Source organism: Anomaloglossus baeobatrachus, chromosome 11, assembly GCF_048569485.1.
Source record: "Anomaloglossus baeobatrachus isolate aAnoBae1 chromosome 11, aAnoBae1.hap1, whole genome shotgun sequence".
NCBI lineage: Eukaryota > Metazoa > Chordata > Amphibia > Anura > Aromobatidae > Anomaloglossus > Anomaloglossus baeobatrachus.
In genome coordinates, this window is record NC_134363.1 from 81710138 (window position 1) to 81727593 (window position 17456).

The window sequence follows — 17456 nt, forward strand, 5'->3', positions numbered from 1 at the left end:
CCTGGCTGTCTTTATGACCACGCTGGATACTGGGTATTCTGTCTCATTATTGTGGGTGCAGCTGACGTGGATCTTCCTTCCAGGAATCAAGTTGACATCAGAAGTGGCCCTCACCAGGGTCACCAAGCTCCTTGAGTCTACGACCCCTGTTACAGATTCCCCATCCACTTCCACGGAACACAGACGTGGCTTCTCGTCGGATGGGTGGTCTATACCGCAAACCGGGCACTTGTGGCATGAACACTGTTGTCCCTGGCTACAGTCCATCTGCGCCACTTCACCCTTGGATTTGGGATGCTCTGCACCATTTTGGGGGACCACCGCTTTCTGGGACTCCTCCCCCTTTTGGGCATCCACCCCTTTATGGGACTCCATCCCCTTATGGGCAACCACCCCTTTATGGGACTCCACCCCCTTATGGGCAACCACCCCTTTATGGGACTCCACCCCCTTATGGGCAACCACCCCTTTATGGGACTCCACCCCTTTATGGGCAACCACCCCTTTATGGGCTTTCTGTGGCTTCCTTGCAGTGTCCTTAGATCCCAGTTCACACCGTTCCCCTTTATCTCCCTGGGTACCCTGTGCCCGTACTGGCCCCAGAAGGGAATTCACAAACTGGTCCACTGCTGCCACATCTCTGCGCACTGACAGCTCCTGCTGTCCACACACAAGGAACTGGTACAGCTCCTCCATAACGTCCAGGCTTGCGGCTCCACTCATGGTCGCTCAGCTTTCCCGGAACTTCGTGGACCCGCCGATCCACCGCAAGCTGCTTGAGTGCGCCGTCAATTTTCGTGGACCCGCCGATCCACCGCAAACCGCTTCAAAAAATTTTTTCGTGGACCCGCCGATCCACAGCAAGCAGTCCGTATCCACAAGAATATGTCCTAGGCCGTTGCCCTTAGCAACCAGGCTGTGTTGCCCCTAGCAACCAGGCTGCGTTGCCCCTAGCAACCAGGCCATATGCCCGCATTCTCCACCATAATGTGACTACCTGGGCCCTGAACGTCTTGGGGCACACGTCTGGCAGCGGGATCAAGACACACACAAGCACTTTGTCACTTAAAGAATCTCGGTGATTTATTCACATCCTCATAAACCACGCAGTGTAATGGGCCACAGCCACTTTCCCGCAGGACAATGTCTCACTGTCTGTTTAAACTGCTGATTGTTCATACAGTTCATTCTCTGGCATCAGCCAGTATAGTCCCCTTTCTGGGGTGTTACCTGCCAGTAGGTTTGCAGGCTGTCAGTCTGCCTCCATCCAGTCCAGGGAGACTCTCACACTGGGCTCAACATCCCGGCCCATGGACACGTTCCAATTCCTCACAGCCTCAGTGGATTCTGCAGCTCCCTGACATTTCAGAGCCCTCACTAGCTCTGTATGCACAGGATCTCCTGCACATGTGCTCCAACCAAGATGGCTCCCACCAGCACACAGAGATCATGTGACAAACGACAGCTCCATTAAATCCCATGAGACACACCTACGTATGGGAGGTATGTGGATGGTCAGTCCCGCCCATCACTTCTGACCATCCCATGAACCCAGCCCTGAATGTGTACAACAATCCTCATGGAACTACAAGTCCCAGAGAAACATTCCAGGTTCAGATCACAGAGGATTTCCCCCTCTGTGACACATACCGGCCATCTACCACATTGCATCCTTACAAGCCACAACGCACAAAAGAAGTGACATGCTGCTTTTTTTTCCCGCAGCGATGTTTGGCATCCAAAATGCTGCATTTAAAAATGCAGCGTGTGCATTGAATTTTCGAACTTCTCATAGACTTTGCTGGGGAAGCAGAACGCATGCGATTTGGCACTGAAATGCTGCAGTTTAAAATGCAGCGTTCGCGCGGGAAATAACGCAATGTGCGCACATAGCCTTATTCTGAATTACTCAGTTAGGCCTCTGCCACACATCCGTTAAAAACCACGCACGTTTTTCACGGACATGTCAGAGGTGCGTTTTGCCCTCCATGACCCGTTTTTATGGGCTACGTGTGTTCTCCGTATGTTATCCGTGATAACACACGAAGAACGAGAACTTTCTACTCACCTGTCCCTGGCGTCGCTGTCCGTGGTGCTGATCTTCGGTCCCCGGTCCTGCCGACTCCCCATTGCTGCTGCTTCCGGCCGCAGTGAAGTGAATATTAAATGAGCATAATGAGCGTCGGTCGGCAGCAAGTGACAGCAAAGGCAGACAGGAGGGCTGGAGAAGGTGAATAAAGTTTTGTTTTTTTTCTCACAGACACATGTCTTCTCTCCGGCGCGTGTCACACGGGACCGCATCCATACTACATCCGTGTGGTATGGGTGCGGGCCATGTGACACCGGTGATGCCGGAGAGAAACGGACATGTCGGCGTGAGCAACACACGGACACACGTAAGTACGGAATGGACACACGTTCCGTTCCAAAATACTTACATGTGTCCAAACCATTAGGAAAACAAAGGTCCACGTTTGTTCATGTCTCCGGTAAGTGAGAAAACTGTCAAACACGTACCGGAGGCACGAACGTATGACAGAGGCCTTAGATGGTTTGATCATTAGGTGGATTCTTTGTCCACTTTGCATATGTTAACTAGTATCCAAAATTGAGTCAACAAGTACCGTGATTACATTTATTCCTAAAAGCAGTGAACAAATTAATCATTGCTCTATTTGTTCACTGCCCCTACTACATAAGTTCACACATATCGGCAGGCTATTAAAGGGTTTATTCAGGACTTTTTTTCTCTTTGGGTCTAAGACTAAACAAGAACAAGCAGGTAGTTGATTACTACCTGGCTATTCCATCTATTGCAGATCTCTGCCAGTTCAAAGTGGTCATAGACTGCTCCTGCCTACAATTCTACAGCTTCCTCTGATGTCACATCGACAGAACAGATGCTTCTCTTGCACTTTGCTCTGTTATTTGGGAATTACTCCCAATGTCATGCTGAGTGACAGTCGAATCCCTACAGTGAAGCTGGGGTCACACTAAACGACAGCGACAACGTCGTCGCTGTTACGTCACCATTTTCTGTGACGTAGTACCGACCTTGTAAGTCGCTGTTATGATTGCTGCTTAGCTGTCAAACACAGCAGCCGAAGCAGCGATCATAACGACGCTGTACTACATGTGCAGAGAGCAGGGAGCCGCGCACACTGAGCGCTGGCTCCCTGCTCTCCTAGCTACAGTACACATCGGGCTAATTACACCATGTGTACTGCAGCTACATGTGCAGAGAGCAGGGAGCCACGCATACTGCTTAGCGCTGGCTCCTTGCTCTCCTAGCTACAGTACACATCGGGCGTAATTACACCATGTGTACTGCAGCTACATGTGCAGAGAGCAGGGAGCCGCGCATACTGCTTAGCGCTGGCTCCTTGCTCTCCTAGCTACAGTACACATCGGGTTAATTACACAATGTGTACTGCAGCTACATGTGCAGAGAGCAGGAGCCGGCGCTGTTAGCGTGAGAGCGGCGGAGGCTGGTAATGAAGGTAAATATCGGGTAACCACCTTGGTTACCCGATGTTTACCTTGGTTACAGCTTACCGCAGCTGCCAGATGCCGGCTCCTGCTCCCTGCTCGCTTCATTTCGTTGCTCTCTCGCTGTCACACACAGCGATCTGTGCGTCACAGCGGGAGAGCGACGACCAAAAAATGAAGCTGGACATTCAGCAACGAGCGGCGACCTCACAGCAGGGGCCAGCTCGTTGCTGGATGTCACACACAGCGACAGCGACGGGACGTCGCTGCAACGTCACAGAAAATGGTGACGTAGCAGCGACGTCGTTGTCGCTGTGTGTGACACCACCTTTAGCTGCAGGAATTTAGCTGTTAAATGGCAGGACAATGGTAATCACACCCTGTGGACAGAGTAGCCAGGATTAGGAAGAGCTGCTTTGTTGACATGGAGCAGCAGAATCTCTGGTAGGAGCTGTCTTTGACCACTCTGAGCAGGTGCCAAATTCAACAGGCAGGTAGTTACTAACTACTTGCCTGTTATTTTTAGACACCGTGAAAAATAAAATTTTCAATGAAACCCCCTTTAGTATAGTTATTGTGTTTCTATTTCTTACATTTTACTATTCTTTTGGGCAATTAATATGCTGACTTTAGATTCTGGAGTCTGGAGTCTACACTGCAACTTATTGAAGCACTAATGTTTGATATTTGGCTTCATCTGCTGACTAAAGCAATACATTGAATTGTATGCAATTGGGTGGGCTGCCGCTAAAAGTTAATAGTTAAAATCAATCAGTATCACTACAAAAAGTTGCAGTGCAGCACAGACCTTAGATATGAAGAGGCTAGTGTTCTTTCTTTGGAAATTAATGAAAGCATAAATGTATAAATTTGTTATGTTTCCCTGTCCCTAATATTGTAAAGAATTTAAAATGTTCATTCAAGTTTCAGGATTATACAGCTATTGTGAAATGCATTTTCAAAATAAATATACCAGCCTCATAAGGACTCAGTGATGTATATAATAATAATTGCAGTTTGTATTGTAGAATTTGGTGACAGATTCAATTTAAGAGAAGGTTTTATGCAGAATTGATACTTATAATTTTAAAAACCATATTCACCTTTTGCTCCGCTCTTCACCCCATTGGCCAGAGGCAGGATGTTTTTCTTTACAAGTTCTAAAGGTCCAGGCCGATGTAAAATTTTTTCATTCAAATCTTCAGCCAAGCGAGCTTTTTTCTCTTTAAGCTCATCAGATTCAATTGCACCATCTAAAACGTAGTATATAGTGAACATTTAATGTGATTAAATTTAAAGGATTCACCGATTGACAACATAAATTGAGAACCCAGTGTTCGTCAAAATTATCATCAGAAATAATCTTTGTGAAAAGCTTCAATGAAAAATAATTTTTTGAAGTAAAACATTCATAGTTTTGTGGCGACCCTGCGGCTTCAGGTGCCACAGGGTACTGCACCTCACCCGGGGTGCAGTATTCATCTCTGATACGGATGAGGTCATCGCCGGTAAACCACCACAACACATCCAACACACAACTCGAGAACTCTGTCACTGGGACTGGGCTAGGGTAGGTGCCAGGGGTGGCCATGATGAGGTATGGGATCTCTTGCCCACTAGTTCAGCAACCCGGGAGGTGGGGCACCTGCAGGGGAAGTGAGGAGCCATCTCACACAGCATTCAGTTAGCTCCAGGCGCAGCAACACCAGGTCAGACTCAGGAAGAGACGTCGGAAGACACTGCACAGAAAGGGGTCTGTGGTCAGCAGCTGGAGGCTCGACCTGGGTTCTTAGAAAGAAGGGGGATCCCAGGGTTCATGAGGTGTGCATAAGGCACCCATGACCCGTTCCACGGCCCAGGAGCTGGGAAGGAGGGAAGACCACTGGAAAGGACACACAGAAGGAAACACCGGCCTTGACCTCTGAACTATCCAGAATCGGCTGAAGCCCATCACAGCGGGACACGGCACTCCAAAGTCAGTGTGATTTCAGTGAGTAAAGAACTTGAACTGCACCCTCTGTGTCGTCCCATCATTGCCGGCACTCCCATCATCGTGCCCCTGTGCCATAGGCGACTACTACTCTCAACATCCTCCCTGGGGCCTAGCTGTACCTGTAGAGAGCTGTAATAACCAAGCTGTGTTACCATCTGCCCCAGAAGATGGACTCCCCACAGTGGCTCCTCCCATATTTAGCTGCACACTACAGGTGGCGTCACAAATTACTACTCCCATTATCCCCATCCCCATCTTTATTGACACCTTAAATAAATCATGACTCCTTTGTCAGGTAAAATTGTGGTATACTGCTCATGTCTGTGAGTGGCTATAATGGTGACTTGATTTCAGATAACATGAATATGAAACGGTCTATTTCAGAATAATAAATCTAACAAATTTAACATTATCAGCAGTATGGACTGGAAACCCCTTAAAATATAATACAAAATAGATAAAACTATTAACAAAATGTATACTATCTAAAATGTTTTTTGTGTTTAGGGTATCACATTTGCATCTTAAAGCTTTTATAGAAATTATTTAGCAACAGAGCCATGTTTTCTACCTTGCATGTTCCACTTCAGAGCTTAGTAATCATTACATCACACACCCACCTCCCAAGTGTGACAAAAAGAAATCCAACCTTCAGTAAAAGGCATCTTCATAGCAGCCACTTTGTGGAGTTTGTTCTGAGTCTTACACTTCATGAAATCCTCTGTCTGTAAAACAAATTCAATGTAATTAATGTAAAGATTTGAAACTTAAATAATGCGTGCCATAAACTGGAAGATTTAGCGCCAATTGGTCCAGTGTCCCAATATTTCTTAAAGGGAATCTGTCACTAGGCTCAACCTTTCTAAGCCTTCCATATGGGCATGAAGGGCATATGAAGCTAAATAAAATGATACCCTGATATCTGTGGTCCAATGACTTATTCCAGAGAAATACACAATTTTCTTATATGTAAATGAGCTGTTCAAGGCTATGAGTCTGACACTGATCTGCATGAGAATCTGCCGCCAGAGCTTATTTTTAATAAAAGAGGGTGCTACTAGTGTGAGGTGTGTAGCTAAGGCCCCCTTCACACGTCCGTTTTTCCGGTATGTGTGAGGTCCGTTTTCACATGTACCGGAGACACGGACACACGGAGACCCATTAGAATTAATGGGTCTGTGCATACATGTGTTTTTTCATATGGAACATGTGTCCGTGTGCTCCACGCGTAGATATGTCCCATTTTTTTCTGGTAGCACAGGTGTCACACGGACCATACAGAGTGCACACTGATGTGGACTGTGTGACATCAGTGTGACACGTACCGGAGAAAACCATGTGTCTGTGAGATAAAATGAAATAATAAAATTAAAAGACATAAAATTATTTTCTATACTCGCCTGTCTCTAAGGCTGCTGTCTTCAGCTCTGCTGTAACTTGCATCCGACCCCCACTCATTATGCTCACTGCATATGCACTGCACCAAGAAGCAGCAGTACCGGAGACAGCAGCAGTACCGGAGACAGCAGCACCATGGACAGATAAGTATAGAAATTCACGCTGTCCATATGCTATGTGGCTGTTACACCAATAGCACAGTGATAGCACATGCTGCACACACACACACACACAGACAAACGCACAAACATATGCACCTACACCACAGTCCGTGTAAAATGTGTGTGTTTTGTACGGATGTGTGAAAGAGACCTAATACAGAACAGTAGAACTAAACTTTGTCTTTTTTCAAACACATTTGCTGCAGCTCTCACAGGTCTGCTGTATTTCAATTGTATTCAAACACTGTCTGCCTGTGAGATAGAGGCTGATGCTGAGAGGAACTTGTTGATGTGTCAGTTGGGGTATAGTTCCACTTGTATTTTGCACAGACGAGTGCAATCCGATAAAACATCGGATTGCACTTGCACCAGTGCAAAACTAAGGGGCAGTGTCCATCTGTGATTCATTTCTCATGCAAAATCAGCCTAAGAAATGAATCGCAGCATTCTGCATTGGGCAGCGAGTCTCGGCTCAGGCACCCCAATACAAGCCTATGGGAATGTGTGAAACATCGCTCTGCACTCACATGTCATCCGAGTGCTGTGCTATATACGCAGAGACAGGCCAGGGGAGGAGATTGGGAGAAAGTGCTTCCCCCACCTCTTCCCTGCAGCTGTGGTCCGATCGCAAGATCGGATCACATTCGCATGACCCTCGGCTGTCGCTCGCAGCAGAGGGTCATTAGCATATCACTTCTGATGCTCTCGCATCGGAAGCTATGCACAAGTGGTACCAAGGCATTATGATCACAAACAGCTCTGCAGTGAGATCCAGAGAGCAGACAGCATCCATCATATATCACACTGTTAATTTCCCCTTCTATTTAAAATAAACCCTGGAGTCAGATTCTTAGTGAGATTTATGTCTGGCCCGCAGACCTTAAGAACTCAATAACAAAAGAAAAATGTAGATTTCTTTCAAATAAGACATTGGCTAAAATATATCAAGGTATTACATTATTCAGCTTCCTATGCCCTACATACCCATGTAGATGGCTTAGGAGAGTTGATCCTACTGACAGATTCCATTTTAAATCCTGTATACAACCACTTCAAATTGCATTCTTGTTATCTGATCATTTTGTAGGAACACTACATTATTATTATTATTGTATATTATGTTAAAACTTGCTGCAAATAAACAGTCAGAATTGACTGTACTTGTATCAACCACCAATATATTAACCCCTTCACCCCAAATTTTCTGTTTTCAATTTTTTCCTTTCCTTCTTCCAAGAGCCATAATTTTTTAAATTTTCCTTCAATATAGCCATATGAGTGTTTGTTTTTTGCAGGACGAGCTGTACTTTTCTGAGCCATATTATACTGGAAAAAAAATTAAACAAGATTCCAAATGCGGTGAAATTGCAAAAAATGCAATTCCACAATTGTTTTTTTTATTTATCATGTTCACTATATGGTAAAACTGACCAGTAAATATGATCCCTAGGTCAATATGATTTCATAGGTACTAAACAGGTATAGTTTTATTGTTATCTAAGTGGTGAAAAAAAATTCAGAAGTTTGTATAAAAAAAAAAAAACAGAAATAAAGAATTGAAATTTTATAGCCACTTTCTGAGACTCGTAGCATTTTAATTTTTCGGGATCCTGAGCTCAGTCATGGCTTTTTTTTGTGTCTTGAGCTAATTCTTTTAATGATACCATTTTTGGGTAGACATGATGTCTTGCATGCCTCCTATTACATTTTAATGCCACGATGCAATAAAAACGTAATTCTGGCATTTTGATTTTTTTCTTGCTATGCCCTTTACCGATCAGATTAATTGATTTTATATTTTGTATTTTACATTTTATATTTTTTATATTTCAATAGGGCAAAAGGGTGATTATAACTTTGTTTTTTTTCATATTTTTTAAAACTTTTCTTTTAAATTTTTTATTGATCTTATTAAACCCCCTTAGGGGACTTGCAGCTCACACTATCCAATTATTTCTGCGGTTCAGAGCTTTAACATCAGATCAGATCAGCAGACATATGCGGAAATTATGTGGGCACACTGCGCAATCCCTCATTAAAGGGACATACATGACCAATGACGTATAGGTACGTTATTAGTCATGAAAGGGTTAAGGGAGGTTACAATTGCCCCTTAGCCTTGGCGTCAACAAATCAGAATTGTGTACTCCTTATCTGATTGCAAGATGCAGTTAATCCTTGATGTTAACTGTATTCATATTGCAAAATTATCAGGAACAAAAGATAAAACTGAGAAGTCATAAGAGTGTATGAATAATATTCCATGTACCATTGCTACTAAATACTACTACTACTACTGATAATACTAATTAACAATTTTCAAAGGATTACCATGGAATCCACTTATGCATCTCTTAAGCTAATTTCACAAATGCAGTTTTTTAGTCAAAGAGAGTAGTGTATCCAAATTATGTATGGCAGATTGTGATGGGTAAATATTTTCAGCACAATTCGTTACACTCACAAATATTAAGGTATTTGGGAAATTGTTTACTGTGATCTTTTTGTTATTCGCTTCATGAGTTTCAAGTCCCCACCCACATGTTTGGCACCAGATATTCAGTCACTGAATATGTGAAGATTGTCTGCAAATCACAATAATGCTGTAGCCATCTACCTTAAAGGCTCCCTTAAAATTACCAGGTTAATAGCTGCCATGAGACTAGGTGGCTGTGAACTCCGGTAACCTAAAAGGTTACTGAAGGTCAAAGCCACCAGGTCAATCAGAAGATGTGAGGCCTGAAAACCATAAAGGAGACTTTAAGAGAAACTTTATGGTTTCTGGAGTTCCCAGCTGCTGCGACATCTGAAGGATGTGAAATCTAATCAGCCTCCAGGTGTCCCAACAGCTGGAAATTCAAGTAACCTTAAAGTCTACCTTAAAGGTCCCTTTACGGTTTCCGGGCCTTACAGCTACGGACTGTCAGACTGCACTGTCGCCATGACACGGAGTCCGACAGTCCAGCACTGAGTTCACCTGAGGTCCATTTTATTGGTTCTCACAGTACCCTCTCTGGGAGCTGCAGCTGTTACCTCAGGTGAATTTTATGCCGGACTGTCAGACTGCACTGCTGTCATGACATGCAGTCACACAGTCCAGCACTGAGCTCACCTGAGGTCACAGCTGGAAGATCACACAGAGTGTACCATGAGAACCACCAGAAGTGACCGTAGGTGAACTCACTACTGGACTGTCGTACTTCAATGTCTGTGTGTCCTGCAGTCAGACAGTCAGGCACTAAATTCACCTGAAGTCACTTCTGACAGCTCCCACGATGCTCTTAGTGTGTCCCGGAGGCCAAGGTGAGTGGTCAATTATTTAATGTCACCACTCACCATAGCCTCTAGACATAGCAGAGCAGAGATCATCATGGGATGTCATGTGGATTATGTTGAACCTGCAGGGTTGTTTGTAAGGTTAATAAATTAGCAAAAGAGGGTGTGTTTTTTATTATTAACAATAAAGGATTTTTTGTGTTTGTGTTTATTGTTCTTTTTAATAACAGGGCTGGTAATGGGCGGTTTCATAGACAAGTCCCCATTACCATCCCAGGGCTTTATGTTAGCTATGAGTGTTGACAAATCAAAGCTGACAACAACCCCATATTTTACCCTTATTGCCACCGCACCAGGGCAATTGGGATGAGCTGGGTACAGCGCCACAATTGCCACGTCTAATAGATGACCCAATTGTGGGGCAACTGCAGACTGAGGAGGGACCAAAAATTATAGACTTTTAAAGGCTGAAAATACTAGTCCCCAGCTGTCTGCTTTATCTTGGCTAGTTATCAAAAATGGGCAGCAGTCTATTATGTTTTTTTATTATCTTATTGAAATACTTAAAAAATCGTCATTGGGAGCTTGTATTCTTAATAATCAGTCAACGTAAAGCACACAGATGAGGGCTGAAGCCCCCAACTGTCTACTTTACCTATACTTATCACAAATATTCAGGGGACCTCACATAAAGTGGCGTAATACTCTGACAACATTGTTCCCATTCTTTCAGAGATGCATCAAGGCATCTTTCCCATGCTGTTCACATTCTATTTCAGCACTTTTCCATTTATTTCAGTATTTTTACAGCCCCGCCAAATATCCTGGAAGGGTCAGAAAATTATTTGAGTTTCTCATTGACTTGCATTAGATTCATTATTCATCATGACGAATATAAGAATAGTACGAAATATTCAAGACGAATAATCAGAACGCGAATATTTCACTGTTCAACCCATTACTAATGACATACATAATTCACTTTCTTTGCAGTGCCAACACTGTATCTCATCAAAAATACAAAAAAAATCTGTATATTAAAAATGGCAAATAATCAGCAAATGATTTATAGTAGTTTTTAAAAGTCTATCTTCACATGGTATCTTTTTCTGCTGAGTACATTTACATATACACTGTGGATATTTAGATTTGCATTATGCTTATCACATTTACCTATTGCAGTATGTCTAGGATGACACCACTGATTTGTCCTTTTGCAAATGAGGAAATTGTCCTCCCAACTGATTTGATACAAGAAGCAAACAATCTTAAGCAATAAGGGTCTAGCATTTATGGACCAAATCACAAACTAATGAAATTGAAAGGACACTTACTTTATTTTGTCCCAAAGTTCCATTTTGCTCTGACAAATTAGTATGTGTTTTACTGACAGCTAGGAAAATAATAAAATATGTGTTAGTTGTTTCATTTTTACAATATAGTACAACATTTTAGTAAAAACATATATTTAGGAAAAACAATAAGGATTTACACTGGCCGTGAAATGGCCGCTAATCAGCAGATATTTATTAGCCTGCTTTGACTGGCTGCATTGTCTTACATATACAGGTGCATCTTAATAAATTAGAATATCCTCAAAAAGTTAATTTATTTCAGTAATTCAATACAAAAAGTGAAAGCATATATTATACACAGTCAGTACAAACAGAAAGATCTATTTCAAGTGATTATTTCTGTTAATGTTGATGATTATAGGCCGCTTTAAACGCTACGATATATCTAACGATATGTCGTCGGGGTCACGTCATAAGTGACGCACATCCGGCCTCGTTTAACATATCGTAGCGTGTAACACAAATGAGCGACTGTGAACAAGCAAAAATACTCACCTTATCATTGCTCGTTGACACGTCGCTCATTTTCAAAAAAATCGATCGTCGTTCTGCGCGCCGGTTGTTCATCGTTCCCGAGGCAGCACTCGTCGCTCCGTGTGACACCCCGGGAACGATGAACTGCAGCTTACCTGCGGATGCCGGCAATGCGGAAGGAAGGAGGTGGGCGGGATGTTTACGTTCCGCTCATCTCCGCCCCTCCGCTTCTATTGGCCGGCCGCTGTGTGATGTTGCTGTGACACCGAACGTCCCTCCCCCTTCAGGAAGAGGATGTTTTCCGCCCACAGCGAGGTCGTTCGGGAGGTAAGTACGTGTGACGGGGGTTACCGAGTTTGTGCGACACGGACAACAAATTGCCTGTATCGCACAAACGATGGGGGCGGGTGCGATCGCAAATGCGAACGCACGATAAATTGAAACATGTAAAGCAGCCTTATGGCTTACAGCCAATGAAAACCCAAAAGTCATTATCTCAGAAAATTAGAATATTATATAAGAGCAATTGAAATAATGATTTTAAAGTCAGAAATGTTGGCTTACTGAGAAGTATGTAGATTAAGTGCACTCAATACTTGGTCAGGGCTCCTTTTGCATGAGTTACTGCATCAATGCGGCGTGGCATGGCGGCGATCAGCCTGTGGCACTGCTGTGGTGTTATGGAAGCCTAGGTTGCTTTAACAGCAGCCATCAGCTTGTCTGCATTGTTGGGTCTGTTGTCTCTTATCTTCCTCTTGACATTACCCCATAGATTCTCTATGGGGTTTAGGTCAGGCGAGTTTGCTGGCCAATCAAGCACAGTGATACTGTGGTTATTAAACCAGGTATTGGCACTTTTGGCAGTGTGGACAGGTGCCAAGTCCTGCTGGAAAATGAAATTTCCATCTCCAAAAAGCATGTCAGCATAGGGAAACATAGAGTGCTCTAAAATTTTCTGGTAGATGGCTACAGTGACTTTCGTCTTGATTAAATACAGTGAAACTAAACCAGCAGATGACATGGCTCCCCAAACCATCACTGATTGTGGAAACTTCACACTAGACCTCAAGCAGCTTGGATTGTGGCCTCTCCACTCTTCCTCCAAACTCTGAGACCTTGATTTCCAAAAGAAATGCAAAAGTTAGATTCATCTGAAAACAACATCTTGGACCACTGAGAAACAATCCAGTTCTTTTTCTCCTTGACCCAGATAAGACGCTTCTGGTGTTGTCTATTGGTCATGAGTAACTTGACACAAGGAATGTGACAGTTGTAGCCCATGTCCTGGATACGTCTGTGTGTGGTGGCTCTTGAAGCACTGACTCCAGCAGCAGTCCACTCCTTCTGAATCTCAAATTTTGGAATGGTCTTTTTGTAACAATCCTATCAAGGCTGCGGTTAACCCGATTGCTTGTGCACCTTTTTCTACCACACTTTTTGCCTCCACTCAACTTTCCATTAATATGCTTGGATACAGCACTCTGTGAACAGTCAGCTTCTTTAGCAATTACCTTTTGTGACTTACCCTCCTTGTGGAGTGTGTCAATGACTGCCTTTTAGACATCTGTCAAGTCAGCAGTCTTTCCCATGATTGTGTAGCCTACAGACCCAGATTAAAGGACCATTTTAAATGCTTAGACAACCTTAAACAACCTTTGCAGGTGTTTTGTGGTAATTCTAATTTTCAGAGACAATGACTTTTGGGTTTTCATTGTAAGTCATAATCATCAACATTAACAGAAATAAACACTTGAAATAAATCACTTTTGTAATGACTAAATAATATATGCATTTCCCTTTTTGTATTGAGTTACTGAAAATTAACTTTTTGGGGATATACTAATTTATTGAGATGCACTTGTAGAATGATAATTAAAGGGAAGCTGTCATTAAATTTATACTCTGCAAATCACAGGCAGTATGAAACAGAATCTGTGACTGAAGCCAGGTAGTTTGTATTCTAAAATGATAAGATCTGTCATATAAAATACAGCCTTAAAATCCGACTGAGGACCATACAGTGAGACATGACTTGTCTAATGCAGTTCTTGTAGGCTTCTCCCTGCCCCACTCCAGTTAATTTACTTGTCTCTTCCTTTAACACTGGATGATGTGTTACCAAGAATTATGATTTTTAAGCAAACTGAAAAGTCATTTCACCTGATGAGGAAGAATTTTAATATTTTTGGGGGTGATTAGCAGCATTTTTCGATATGACCATAATAATGAAAATAATGTTCCTTTGACCTTTCATTTCAAGATTATTGGCCATTGTGAATGCAGCTAAATTGTCCTATTGTATTTGTCATCCAATTTTGTATATAATCCAAATACTGGAAAAATAAATCTTGCTTGGCACCTACATACCATATAATGTAGTTATAACACAAGGAAATTTTTGATAAAATTTCGATTTGTTATCTCAATACATTATAATGTTGAGAAATGACTGAGAAAATACAGCGAAAGGAAAGCAGTGATTTTAAAACGGTTACTTGGGCTATAGGTTCAGTTTGTGGAGAGTGGTAGTACTTAGGGCTGTCCAGAACAGCACCATTCACTACCCTATGACCATATTCTTTGTTATGATAAAAAGCTATAGCCTTATCATGCTGTAATAAGGCAGTCAGAAGTGACAAGCCAATTGCTGCGATCACCATTATGGGGGTGGCATGATAGCCTTTTTAGCAATGTGTAAAAATTATGGCCTCCTGCCAAGAATAACAAGAACAGCAACTATCTTTACTCTGTCACCAGGTTACTAGATGTGATAGCCACTTAAAATTTAACCAACCAGCATTGTTTTCTTTATTTAGATTTCATGCCGTTTTGCCATTGCCACTGTTGCCGGTGCGTGCACATTGCTACTGTGACATTGTCTTCATTAAAATGGAGCTGGAGTCAGTACATGTGTGTACCACAATCTCCGACACCATTTTATTGAAGACACTGTGGAGACAATATGAGCGGCATTGGTGCATGGGGAGATTTATTTATTTTTTCATCTGCCCACACGCGCCTGAAGCTCATAGTCCTGTCTACAATGTCTTCAATAAAATGGCACTGGAAATAGCAGTGCATGAATGTGCTGACTCCGGCACTATTTTAACAAAAATAACATCACAACAGCAATGCATATGCGCCGGCAATTGTGGCGCGGCATGAAATTTAAATAAACAAAAGGGGACAAGCATGGAGGATGCAGGAGGAGGATGCAGGATACAGCGGGCCCGATCCACAAAGTCATAGTTACATAGTTACATAGTTACTTAGGTTGAAAAAAGACCTAGGTCCATCTAGTTCAACCTTCCTCCACCAGTTCTACATTTAGTCACTAAGTCATTTATAACCAACAATGTTTTGTGTACTGAGGAAATCATCCAGCCCTTTTTTAAAAGCTGTTATAGTATCTGCCATTACTACCTCTTGTGGTAGTGTATTCCACAGTCTGACCGCTCTAACTGTAAAGAACCCTTTCCTATTTAGGTGTCGGAATCGCTTTTCTTCCACTTGCAGTGAGTGCCCCCTGGTCCTTAGTACTGTCTTTGGAAGAAATAAGTCATGTGCCAGTCCTTTATATTGACCACACATGTATTTATACATATAAATGAGATCTCCTCTGAGACGTCTTTTTTCTAAGCTAAACATATCTAACTTTTTCAACCTGTCATCATATGGGAGGCCTTCCATTCCTTGTAATAGTCTAGTTGCCCGCCTTTGAACTGACTCTAACTTCTGAATGTCCTTTTTAAAATGTGGAGCCCAAAACTGGATCCCGTATTCCAGATGTGGCCTTACAAGTGATTTATAGAGGGGTAACAATACGTTGGGATCACGGGATCTAATCTCTCTTTTTATACACCCTAAAATCTTGTTTGCTTTAGCAGCTGCTGCTTGACATTGAGTGCTGCTGCTCAGCTTATTTGTAATGAGAATACCCAAGTCCTTCTCCTGTTCTGTAGTCCCGAGTTTACTTCCATTTAATGTATACGCAGCTATAGGATTACTCCGTCCTAGGTGCATTACTTTACATTTATCAACATTAAATCTCATTTGCCAAGTATCTGCCCATTCTGACATCTTATCCAGATCTTTTTGTAATATTGTACTATCCAGGTCAGTTTTTAATATCCTACATAGTTTGGTGTCATCGGCAAAGAATGACACTGTACTATCAATCCCATCCACAAGGTCATTAATAAAGAGATTAAAAAGAATCGGTCCAAGCACAGATCCCTGCAGCACCCCACTGCTGACTATAGCCCATTTAGAGAATGTACCATTTATGACTACTCTTTGTTTCCTATCTTTTAGCCAATTCCTTACCCAGTTGCATATTGTGTCCCCTAGTCCTTGCTTCTGGAGCTTTAGTATAAGGCTATTATGTGGTACAGTATCAAATGCCTTTGCAAAGTCCAAATAAATCACATCAGCTGCATTACCAATATCCAGGTTTGAACTTACCCCCTCATAGAACCCCAACAGGTTGGTTAGACACGACTTATCTTTCATGAATCCATGCTGTTTGTCAGTTATCATATTAATTTCTGCAATATATTTTCGCATGTCATCCCTTAAAATGCCCTCAAAAACTTTGCATACTACTGATGTCAGGCTTACTGGACGGTAGTTGCCTGGATCTACCCTCTTACCTTTCTTAAATATCGGTACCACATCAGCAATCCTCCAATCCTGAGGCACCAACCCTGTTACAAGTGAGTCTAAAAAGATGAGATACAGCGGTCTGTCGATTATGGAGCTCAATTCCCTCAATATTCGTGGATGAATGCCATCTGGCCCTGGGGATTTGTCAATGTTTAATTTACTCAGACGTAGGCATACTTCATCTTGTGTTAAATTAATTATATCGGGTGGTGGACTTTGATTTTTCACTTGTTGAATGATCCCTGGTACAGTCAGTTCCTTGGTGAATACAGATGTTTAATATCTCAGTCTTTTGTTTGTCCTCTATAACTAACTTGTTATTATTTTTTAAGGGGCCGATACTATCCTTTGTTTTCCTTTTGGCATTAATGTATTTATAAAAGATTTTGGGATTTATTTTAATGTCATTGGCGATTTTTGTTTCAGTAGCTAATTTTGCTTGTTTGATTTCTTTTTTACATTTCCTATTGATATCTTTATACTCCTGCAATGCTATTTCGGTATTCTCAGCCTTTAAGATTTTAAATGCCCTTTGTTTTTGTTTTATTATACTTTGTACAGTTTTTATTCCTGGACATTTTATTACCAGAGGGTATACGTTTTTTACAGGACTCTAGTAGTATATCCTTAAACTTACCCCATTTA

General features: G+C 42.4%; 1 protein-coding gene across 1 annotated transcript in view; it reads right to left on the minus strand.

Moving 5' to 3' along the window:
• The window catches only part of LOC142256875 (myocardin-like), a 190415-nt gene that overhangs the window by 41110 nt on the left and 131849 nt on the right, over window positions 1-17456 (minus strand). Inside the window, exons 3-5 of the mRNA XM_075328824.1 lie at window positions 11652-11710; window positions 6132-6207; window positions 4593-4742 (exon numbers count right to left, since the gene is read on the minus strand). Coding sequence (XP_075184939.1) covers window positions 4593-4742; window positions 6132-6207; window positions 11652-11710 — 285 coding nt within the window. The remainder of the gene's footprint in view (window positions 1-4592; window positions 4743-6131; window positions 6208-11651; window positions 11711-17456) is intronic.